This window comes from Mus caroli, chromosome 12 (assembly GCF_900094665.2).
Source record: "Mus caroli chromosome 12, CAROLI_EIJ_v1.1, whole genome shotgun sequence".
In the NCBI taxonomy this organism is placed as follows: Eukaryota; Metazoa; Chordata; class Mammalia; order Rodentia; family Muridae; genus Mus; species Mus caroli.
Genome location: NC_034581.1, coordinates 73,111,347 through 73,123,583, shown reverse-complemented (window position 1 = coordinate 73,123,583; position 12,237 = coordinate 73,111,347). Strand labels below are relative to the sequence as shown.

At 38.2% G+C, this 12,237-nt stretch overlaps 1 protein-coding gene across 10 annotated transcripts in view; it reads right to left on the bottom strand.

Moving 5' to 3' along the window:
* Gphn (gephyrin) overlaps positions 1–12,237 on the bottom strand; it is a 420,062-nt gene that overhangs the window by 18,984 nt on the left and 388,841 nt on the right. For all 10 annotated transcript variants that reach the window (XM_029484276.1, XM_029484280.1, XM_029484278.1 and 7 more), the window contains one exon: positions 6,607–6,694. In XM_029484276.1, coding sequence (XP_029340136.1) covers positions 6,607–6,694 — 88 coding nt within the window. The remainder of the gene's footprint in view (positions 1–6,606; positions 6,695–12,237) is intronic.

The following is a 12,237-nucleotide window of genomic DNA, read 5'->3' as shown; positions in this document are numbered from 1 at the left end:
GGATGCTTTCCCTGTGCCCTCTAGTGAGTCTGGCTAAGGGTTTATCTATCTTGTTGATTTTCTCAAAGAACCAGCTCCTTGATTGGTTGATTCTGGTGCTGGTCCGGCCGGAAGAGGCCTGTGGTCCTACTCAGGCCGGTTTTCTGCTTCCCTAACTAATGCAGTCTCCTAAATCTTAGATTCTTAAGAATTATGAAAATAAATGTTTATTTCATTAGCTTCTCAATTAGTCTTTTATTCTTAGCTTCTTGATCTTTTGTCATACCTCCTGCCCCAACACCACATTGGGGATTTGTGATTCCTTCCTTCTTTGCCCCTCCCAAAAGGTCTTGTTACCTATTTATGTAGCCGAGGCAGGCTTTGAATCCAAGATCCTCCCTCAGGCCCTGTCATAGCATTTTCCTTGTGGAATTAGAGACAGATACTACTAATCTCAGCAAATGTTTTCAAAAGCCTATTGTCAGGAATTCTGTGTGAGAGGCATGACCTTGAAACATATGTATATTATATGTTTTTACTAGATCACAACAACCCTCCACAAATAGATTAACAAAATAAATGCCATTTGTGGTATATACTACAATGGAAACAACCAGGCACTAGGAGAGGCACTAGAAAGTAGGCTAGAGAATTAGGAAAGGCCACTGTAGAAGAAGTAGTTATGTATTTAGCTATGCCCTGCAGAGTAAGAGGGATTCAGGCATGCAAAACGTTGAGGAAAAAGAGTGAATTATATCATTTTGAAAATAATTTTAAGGTAACTAAATAAACAAATAGAAGTGATAGAAAGTTAACTAGTGAATAATCGTCAGATACTAATTTTTACATAAGATATAATAAACCATTCCTATAGTTTTAAGTGAACAAATTTTTAATAATGTAATTTGCTTATTTTTGCATGCTATGGAGAGCTCAAAACTTGAGAAGTGACTTTCATTTGCCTCGTTTTATAAAAATGATGCCTAAACAAAGCCTTAAGTATAATTAAATTTTAATTAACTCAATAGTAATGAATTTACTTGTGGGATGTGTGTATGTGTGTGTGTAAAATGTGTGTGTGTAGGTGTGGATGCTAAAGGGTAACTTTAGATATCTCCCTCAATTGCTCTCCACTGTTTAAGAGAATTATGGTTAGGAGATAGGAGAAGAGGAGAGGGGGAGGTGGAGAGGGAAGGAGAGGGGAGAGGGGAAGAAAGCATGTGGGTATGAGTGTGTGATCACATGTATAGGTCAGAAGACAACTTGTGGGAATTGATTCTGTCTTTCCACTGAGTAAGTTCTGAGACCCACACTGGGTCAGTAGGCTTCAAAGCAAGCCTTTTTTACATGGTGAACCACTTCACTGGTCCATATCCACCTCAGTTTTTAAGTGAGGTTTATCACTGAACCTGGAACTCACTGATATGGGCTCCTATCTTCCTGTCCCCACTTCCAGAGCTGCAGTTACAGTGCAGGCTGCTGGCACTTGGACTTGAGTTTCAGATCTGAATTCAGGTCCTCATGTCTGTGTTACAAGCACTTTACTGACTGAGCCCCTCCCCACCTACTGCATCTTAGATATTAATTAATGTTTTCCTACAACATGAAAATTATTTTCACATAATCTTCCTATTGGGTTTATACTTCTGATTAAAGAAGCACAACAAAGAACAAATATCCCTTACTTATGACTGAGTGAAACCTGTCCCAAACTATTTATAAGCATAGTGAAAAAAAAAACTTATTTATTTATACTTTATGTGTATCAGTGTCTTTCCTGTATGTGTATTTGTGCCTGTGAAGGCCAGAAGAGGGCATGAGACCAGTACAGGGGAACACCAGGGCCAGGAAGCAGGAGTGGGTAGGTTGGGGAGCAGGGCAGGGGGAGGGTACAGGGGGCTTTGGGGATAGCATTTGAAATGTAAATGAAGAAAATATCTAATAAAAAAATAAACGTCAAAAAGAAGAAGAAGGAGGAGGAGGAGGAGGAATGAGAACCCCAACTATATAGTTACAGACGTTGGTTACCTTGAAGGTACTGTGAGCCAAACCTGGATCTTCTAGAATAGCCAGTGCTCTAACATATACACAGATTCCACTCTAGACCCTGTGTTCATTTTCAAGTTTTTTTTCTTGTTGTTGTTGGTAGTGGTTTGAAAAATTAGGTAACATTTTAGCCTTCTAAAATTCAGACTTAAATTTAAGAGAAAGAAAATGTTAGAATTCTTTTACATTTAAAATTATCTCCAGAGTTCCTAGAGGGCTTCTAGAAGACTACAGGTTGGTTTTTGCATCTTATAAGAAGAGAGTGGAAATAGTTAGGCTTGTTTGATATGCTATTCTTTTAAAAGTTTCATGGGAGGAACTGCCATATCTGAGAAGAGATGCTCACTTGGCTCTAGGTTAGATTCCTACAGTAAACTGGTATTTTGTTGTTGTTTTTTTTTTTCGAGACAGGGTTTCTCTGTATATCCCTGGCTGTCCTGGAACTCACTTTGTAGACCAGGCTGGCCTCGAACTCAGAAATCCGCCTGCCTCTGCTAGGATTAAAGGCGTGTGCCACCACGCCCGGCCAGCAGTAAACTGGTATTAATACACATATATCAGAAACTGACTGTTAAGCCTTATATCAATTTGATTGGACTGATGAATGCCTAAGAGATTAATCAAGCACACCTCTGGAAGGACTCACTAAGTGAGAAAATCGTGCTTTGACACTGAATACTATCACAAAGAACACAAGGGAAAAGGAGAAGACTTATCACATGCGGGCCTCTCTCTGCTTCCTGGCCACCCTGATGTGAGCTGTTCTGTTCCATAAGGGCCTCTTTGCATGATGGATGGAAACCTCTGAAAACAACAGCTATAGTAAAGCCTTACTCTCTTATATTGTTTATATCAGATATTTTATGAAAATGATAAAAAGTGATTAACACTGTTTGATTTACATGAACTCTCTATCTAGAGATTTGATAGATAAAACTTTCATAATTTTACTACCAGACAAAACATTCACCTGTACTCCTCAGTCTAGTCTCAGGGTCACAGAGCTCCTGCTTTGCCCTAACAAACCTAGGATCAGAAGTATATGCCAACACACCTGGCTAGTCAAACTTATGAAGTCATCTCCCCAAAAGAGATTTCACACAGTTCTGACAACTTGCCAGACCACACTGCAGGAGAGCCTGGAACTAAATTCCTAACAGGTCAGTGATGGGTGGGGCCATACCTTGACCAGGACTGTGTAGTTATACATATATCTTGACTTGTGTTTAACTTGAACTTCATGTCAGGATCCTGAAGATAGACTTGCAGTTAGGAGGTCACTAGACCTATTTACTATTCTCAGTGTGGTCAAGTTGTGTAAATTTCCTTTTTCTGCTTTACATCATTGCTTGTTTAAACTAGCCTACTGAAGAAAGTGACTGAGCCTTGATTGTTAAGGTTGCTGGGGCCCAGGCTCTGACCCTAGCAATTCCAATACATCTCTAGGAGATAATAAGGACAATGACCAAGTCCTGGGGTCTTGGGAGTAGTTTGAGATATCCTTATCTTAAGATCTTTGCCTGGTGAATTAAAGTTCTAGTGTAAGAATCTTGAAACAGAGATAGTAGAATAAAGAAAACCAGTATGCTTAATTATATTGGTTTTGTTTTCTTCTAAATAAAACTCTAAGATAGATGATATCTTTGTTAGCACTAATAGATTAAATTCAGAAGTGTTCATCTTCTGTTGACAACATTTTCATCATAGCTGCCACGCCTGTGTGTACATAAGGTTTTGCCTCTGTAGAGGTATAAGGGAAGACAAACAATTAGGTTTGCCCAGCAGCACTATCCCACAATTAGCTCCCTAGAAACTAAGATAAATTCTGTATAAACAACCCCTGAAAATACATTTAACTTTAAACAGTCCTGAATTTAGGGTATGCTTTTGTGATATTAAGAGCAATGTGATAATGAAAACATGCTGCAAATAATTTCTTATAGCGCTTCCACAGTACAGATTCCAAATGTAGTTTTTGGATTTCAGGAGATGTCTGTATTATGTGCTTTACCTGGTGCTTAAGGTTTCAAGGAAAGACTTACACAGCTAATTGTGTGTAGCAAGAATACCTATCCACACTATTAACACTTTCCTTCAAGCTATAATTTGAAATAGCAGTCTTAGACTGAGATTCTTTTCTTTAATGGGTTTTGGAGACTAAAATTATGTTCTCAAAAAAAGAGTCTGAAATGAAAGTTGTGAATGAAAATGCAGGTATTTTCTGTTCAGGTTACTGAATTTGTTCTCAGAGAGAAAAGAATTCATGAACTAGCGTCAGGTTGTAAGCTTAGACCATTTCATAACTATAGGGGGCAGGGTCCAAGATCATGTATACAATTATATATTATATATACTCTAGCTCCTAGAAAATATGAATTTAAAAACCAGGCATGGTAGCACATCTGTATCTCACTCTAGAGCAGGAAGCAGCAAGACAGACGTTCAAGATCATCATTAGCTATATAACAAGTACAAGGGTAGCCTGGGCTACAGGAAACCTTGACTCAAAAAAATAGAAGAAAATATGAATTTATTAAAACTGTTATGATGACATCATAATGTTAAAATTTAAGTCATTATTATGAGGTATGAGAAAATTTAGAAATAGGCAAAACATTTCTAAAATATTTTTGAGACAAGCCATAAATTTGATTTTATCAAGGAACATTTTACTTTAATAACATTATTCAATGGGTCTAATAATCATAAACTAACATTTCATTAAGACATATAAACTTAGTGATACTACAATGCTAAAACTGAGATTTATATAAGATTAAAATATACTATGTACAAAAGACTTTAGTCATATAAAGTCACACATATGTATATATTTTTTCATTGGAATTATCAATCATTTATGAGTTGCATAAAGAAGATGAAAGGAACTTCTTCCTTTGGTTCTTCTTGTTGGGAGCAGAGGCTGAAGGATATGGTGGGTGAGATGGTTGCCTCTGTGAGGTCATGTTCAAATTGAAGAAAGGTGGATCTTTATCTTGGGCATAAATATATAAAGGAAGTCCCAATGTAAAAGTGAAAAACATGTCTTCAAGTATGAACAAAAAGCACTCTATAGTTTGTGAGATTTTTCCAGGATGCTCCTGATGTAAACACCCTGATTAATTCCATGGCATCTTTTTTAGAAAGACGAGTGCTTTCTTTTTTTTTTTTTCTTTTTTTTAAATTTATTAGATATTTTCTTTATATACATTTCAAATGCTATCCTGAAAGTTCCCTAAACCCTCCCCACGCCCTGCTTCCCTACCCACCCACTCCTGCTTCTTGGCCCTGGCATTCCCCTGTACTGGGGCATATAAAGTTTGCAATACCAAGGGGCCTCTCTTCCCAGTGATGGCCGACTAGGCCATCTTCTGCTACATATGCAGCTAGAGACACGAGCTCTGGGGGTACTGGTTAGTTCATATTGTTGTTCCTCCTATAGGGTTGCAGACCCCTTTATCTCCTTGGGTGCTTTCTTTAGCTTCTCCATTGGGGGCCCTATGTTCCTTATAGATGACTGTGAGCATCCACTTCTGTATTTGCCAGGCACTGGCATAGCCTCATGCGAGACAGCTATAACAGAGTCCCTTCAGCAAACTCTTTCTAGCATATGCAATAGTGTCTGGGTTTGGTGGCTAATTATGGGATGGATCCCCGGGTGGGGCAGTCTCTAGATGGTCCATCCTTTCATCTTAGCTCTAAACTTTGTCTCTATAACTCCTTTCATGGGTATTTTGGTCCGTATTCTAAGGAGGAATAAAGTATCCACCCATTGGTCTTCCCTTTTCTTGATTTTCTTGTGTTTTGCAAATTGTATCTTGGGTGTTCTATGTTTCTGTCTGGGCTAATATCCACTTATCAACGAGTGCATATCTAATGACTTCTTTTGTGATTGGGTTACCTCCACTAAGGATGATATCCTCCAGATACATTCATTTGTCCAAGAATTTCATAAATCCATTGTTTTTAATAGCTGAGTAGTACTCCATTGTGTAAATGTACCACATTTTCTGTATCCATTCTTCTGTTGAGGGACATCTGGGTTCTTTCCAGCTTCTGGCTACTATAAATAAGGCTGCTATGAACATAGTGGACAAGTGCTTTCTAAAGCCTTCAAGCTTTTAGCTTTGTGGGATTCTGATAATGAATACTAGATGCCTACCTAGTCAACTTGACACAGCCTGTAAAAGGAGACTCAATTGTCTTTATTAGGTTGGTCTGTGGGTGTTTCTGCAAGAGATGGTCTTAATTATGAAATGATGTAGGAGGGCCCAACCAAAAGGCGGTACTATTCTCTTGATTGGTGGTCCTGGCTAGATAAGAAAGCTAGCTTAGCATGAGCCTGTGATCTAGCCAGCAAGCAGTGTTCCTTAATAGTTTCTGCTTCAAGTTCCTGCACTCACTCCCTTGAATGACAGACCTGGTGGTGTAAGTCAGCAAGGTTTTTCTGTCTCTGTGTTGCTTTGGGTCAGAGTGTTTTACTGTAGAAGCAGAAATCAAATCAAAACACTACCAAACCACAATAGTGGATCAAAGGTAAAATCATCAAGTGACTAAGTTCCACGAGCCCATTTTTCATACCTTTTCCCCCATGGACACACCTCCTGATGTGATGATGACATCAGCACGGCTGATACCCTCATTCAAGGCATTGAGTAAGTCATCTGGGCTGGAATAATGAAGACAAGTATGTTAATACAGAAAGAAATAAACAGTGCTAACTGAAAACTACAAATGTTATTGTTTTACATTATTGTGAGCCTAATAATGTGTTCTGTGTGAAGTGGGAATCAAATGGGTCTCTACAATTAAAAATGTAAGTAGTAATATGGAAAAAGAACTTTGTACAATGCTGAAGTAGTAGCTACTGGCACTTTCACAGGGCTTTTTGTTCAAACAATGCAGTAGAGGAGACAGTGGGGTGCTGTAGGATGTCTGAAGTATTTTGGTTTGCCTATGCGCGGAAAGTCACATGACCTGGAAGTCCTGGGCATACAAGTATAGTTAGTAACCCTACGTGTTGACAGGATCACATAAGACTTTTTAGAGAAAGTCAGGGTGGTGATTTATGCTCATTTTATCGGCCTTCATGAAACTGAAGCAGGATGTTCACTGTTAAGTTTGAGGCCAGCTTGGGCTGTATAGTGAAATTCTGTCTCAGAAAACAAACCCAATGAACAAAGAATCTTTAAAGCGAGTGGCTTGGAGCCAGATCAGAATGGACTGAGACCTGGCTAGAGTGAAGGGCTTGGCAGCAATGATTAGATAGAAGAAGAAGAAGATGATTTTGGAGGTTTCCTCAAGCTTGGAAATATGGAGTCTATCAAATAGGAAGGGGGAAACCCCAAGGACTATGAAGAGCCAATAGGAGCTTACTGGGAAAAGAAAGGATAGGAAAAGGAGAAGGCAGGTTGTATGAGCTATTGTTAAGAGTAAAGGGACAGGATGAATCACGGGGAAGGCAAGTAAGCACGCCAGGCCCCTCCATGGTGTGTATCTGAGGTCTGGGGAGAAGAAGTACTTTATATCAAGCTCACACTGTCCTTTTCTGAGAACATTTTATTTGGAAGAGAGTAGTGTTTACTTTCTGTCCTTCATGGACATCTGACCCAGACATCTGAGAAGAGGGTAAGCCTGGCTTCTCACTTTCTAGGTTTGGCTTAGTCTGTCTATAGCCTAGACCTTGTTCTTTCTGTAGAGTTCCATGAGGTAACACTATAACCTCCCCAGAGCTCCTTCTTTGCTTAAGGTCACTTGAGTTAAAAAGTTTTTGACTATAAAGATATCTTTTGGGTTGGAGAGATGGCTCAGCAGTTAAGAGCACTGACTGCTCTTTGAGAGGACACAGGTTCAATTCCCAGCAACCATATGTTGGCTCACAACCATCTGTAATGGGATCTGATGGCCTCTTCTGGTGTGTCTGAAGACAGCTGCAGTGTACTCATATACATAAAAAATAAATAAATCTGTAAAAAAAAAGATATCTTTTATAATGACTGAATGTGTTCCCCAAATCTCTCGTCCATGAAGCTGGATATCCAGTCACCTTACTTACTTGATAAGGGAAGGGGTTAGGAAAGCTATTGATGCCAGATGGATTAAGTCTGCCTGATGCTATTGATGCTATTGATGCTATAATTGATGCCAGATGGATTAAGTCTGCCTGAGCTTAAACCCTGGTGCTGTTACTTGCTAAATGTTAAGCCTTAGACAAGTTCCTAAACCTCTTTTGCCTCAGTTTTCCATCTGTAAAGTAAGGATAATAGAATTGTTACCACACTGAATGATACAATGTATGAAACACTAGGAATTGTAGCCATAACATCTGTGTTTCTAGGAAAGGTTGTCATTTATCCAATAGTCTGGCAAAATATAATTTTAGGATGCCAGGTATTTCTTTCTTTAAAGTTCAGAGGTGGCCAGAGGTTGAGATTTAAATCAATTTATAGAGTATATGTGTAAAGTCCAAATGACAAGGCAGGTCATTTTCCTGCTTGCATTTCTTGGGTTCTCCCAAGGAGAATCTATGAAGATAAAACCTTGGAAAGTGCTTTGTGGGAGGTTCTGCCTACCAATATAGGACACTTCAGTTAGATGTACTAAAGTACTCATATGTTTACTGAAGGAAGAACCCATGGTAAAAACAAATCAAATCAACTGTAAAATGAATTTTAAAGTTAAACTGGTTAGGCAAATATGGAAGAGAGATTGTACTGAACTGAGGATTCTTTTTCATTTTGATTTAAGGAAAAGTATAGTAAATTATTTTGTTATGTGGTAGAAATAATACCTCACAATGTTATAGTTCAAATGAATATCGATAAAACATAATTTTGTGCTGATACAAGGAAAACAGTTAATTTTACCAATCTTATGTCACTTATAACATGTTGGCTGTACAGGATTTTGAAAAGTGTTTTGAAACAAAACATCAATGACACACATATGATCATGGGACCAATATTTGTAGGTGGACAGTCTTGGCTAACTGATGATTACAAAGGAGTATACTTTCCAATTGTTTCCCTTATTCCTTTCATATTATTCAGTAAACCTTTTTCCTATTTTGTAAAAAAATAAAATAAAATAAAACCAGACAAAAGAACAAAACAAAACAACACAAATAACAATAAAAGAATAAGGAAAAAAACCTGTGTGATCACCTAATCACCAATGGTCCACATGAAAAATTAATTTGCAGAAGTAAATTCCAAGAGATTTTTGTCCCAAATTCTTACTGTAATTCATCTCGTTTTGAAGAAAATGCTCAATGCTACTTTCCACCTTGTGGCTATCTATCTGAAGCCAAGCAAATAGAGCCAAGGAAAGACAATAAAGTTGTATAAATTGTAATGAAAGTTAAGATGGAAGCAAAAAACACTCTGTTAATCATTTATGCAAGCTTTCTATTAAAGCAAAAAGAATAATAACATTTCAAGCATATGGAAGATAGGGCTTTCAGTTTTAAGCTAAAGTTCTATGTTATTGTTAATTATAAGGAAAATGCCTCAAGAGATAAGAGACTGAAAATAACTGGCAATGTAAATAAGGAGAACTTCAGGCATGGGGACACCAGCATGAAAGTTAGAACAGCCAGAAAGGAGCAGGTTACAGTAAAAGCTGGTATAAAGCTGACATCATCTGTAACCAACGGCCTTATCGAACATTCTCATTTTATCCAGGCATGGCAACTGCCCTTTTACAAGGTAGGCACTCCGTAAGTGTGCCAGATTAATCTTCATTTTAAATCAATCTCTCTAATAGTAACTTTGGGAATAAACAATTATAATGATATTACAGTAAATAATAGTTTCTGAGAATGGAAGAGAGCATACCATTTAATATTTTTATAATGATAAGTGGCACTTTCTTTGAGAGGGAACTAAGTAATGTGAAATAGGATTGTGCAGTCACATGTCTGAAAGGCCATTATATAGAAGATGGAGGCAGTTTATTTTAAAAGAAACAGAGATTTGGCTTAGTATTATGGAAATAATATCTTGACTGTAATAATAATAACATAAGAAAAAAATGTGCGGCCTCATAAAAAGGATTTTTCTTACTAAAACAATCAAACCAAAACCATGATGGATGACTAGCTGTAAAAGATTTTCCTTAATATTCTCCATGAGTGAAAGACTGGTCTACATAACATTAAGGTGTGTTAGGGTACCCCTTTAATCCTAGCACTTGGGAAGCAGAGGCAGGTGAATCTCTTGAGCTAGAGGACAGCTTGATCTACAGAGATAGTTCCAGGACAGCCAGGGCTATACAAATAAACTCTGTCTCAAAAAAACCTAAAACACAAACAAAGAAATAACTCCCCCCAAAACCAGCCCCCCAACATGCTGAGCCTATGAGAATACTGAAGATTATACAATGACTATTTCTCGTATAATATGGAGCATAGAGGGAGAAAGTGATTTGAACTCTGCAATAAGAAACTATGTTATGGGTCATACTGTTCTTCCTCTCATTTTTTTTTTTTTTTGGGGAGATACACACATACATCAATACATATACATTCATTCATACATACATACACATACATGCAGACAGATAATATGTTAAAGAAAATGGATGATTTTCAATTAACCAGTGCATTCCTATTAAATTTTGACATAAAATAAAACATTTTTATTTGTATTTCGAACATACTTGTATGGTTCCTGCTATATGCTAAAGTTGAAATGTTGTAACATACACATATGTGTGTGTGTCTCCTTTTACACTGTATAAAGGTGTGTCTCTCTCCTTTCTCATTTGCCTAAGGCACCTTTCTGTAGTAGCTTATTGTCAACTGCTCTGTCTTCGAGTCAGGTCACACATGTGCACCCGCCCAAGAGCTATCTGGATTTGTGAATTAAACACACACACACACTCACACACACCAGTTAATTTTAATATGCCTGCCTTGACTAGCATAATGATTGGGCACTTCTAGTCCTTTCTGCGGATAGCAAACACTCCCTTCCAATATTTCAGAGGTAACATCTTTAAAATCTATATTTTATCTCTGCCACCCCAAACCCAGTTGGGGAAGTGGCCACTAGGGCCACTTACCAGAATTCTTACATGGCTGGTGCATGCTACGACCCTCTCCTCCTCCTCCCTCCTCTTCTTCTTCCTCTTCCTCCCCCTCCTCTTCCTCCTCCTCTCTTCCAAGATCAGGAATCCAAAAGTTCCACCTATGCCTTTCCTGCTGGCATCTTTATTTACCAATTGGAGCCAACTGCGGTCAGGGTCCCTCAGTGTCTTACATGCAGACACTCCATGTAAGCAGTTTTGAGGACCAAAATTAACATTGTAACACAAGCAGCATTAGGCTAAACCCACTTCACCTTTCTGACTAGTTTAATGATGAGCCAAACGGCTAATAGCTAGTAGGAAATTCTGGGAAAGAATCGGGATCAAAGGATTTGCCAGGTGCCAGGACTAAGGAGAGGTGGCAAGCTAAATAGCAGAACTTAGGTTAGTACAAACTGGTAAATTTTAAGAGCTAGTTGGGAACAAGCTTAAGCTAAGGCTTAAAGTATTCATAATTAATAAAATGTCTCCATGTTATTACTTGGGTAGCTGGCAGGTCAAGACAGTCCATTGATGTGTTGTGTGTGTGTGTGTTTTGTGTGTGTGTGTATGTATGTGTGCGTGCGTTCGTGAGCATGTTGAGTATGGAGACCTTAAGTTATGTACAATATCTCCCTCCATCACTCTCACTCTTTATATGGAGACAGGGTCTCTCAAACCCAGAGTTCCCTGACTGCCTCACCCAGGTAGCTGACTTGCCCTGCAAATAGCCTGTTCGGATTCCGTGTCCCATGCCCTTTCAGCTTTACCTGGTTTCTGGAGCTAAGACGTCCAGTCCTCATATTCGTTTGGTAAGCACTTCAACCCTTGAGGCATCTCCTCTGCCTCCTCTCACTTTCTGAACATTAGAATCATTTACATATTTGACTTAAATGGAAAGAAAAAAGAAATCTTTTCTTCAACCTAGAGCCATGACATTCATCTTTAGTTTCAGAGATGACTGATATCAATACCACTCTTTTTAAGTTCTAAATGTGTTGTTAAAAAAAAGGCACAAAAATCCAGTTTTCCTTGACTTAGTTCTATCTTTAAAATAAGTGCTAATTATGATCATAATGTGCCTTTCTAAGCCTATATTATTTGCTATAATATCAATATAATCATTTAATCCCAAAGATATGATGG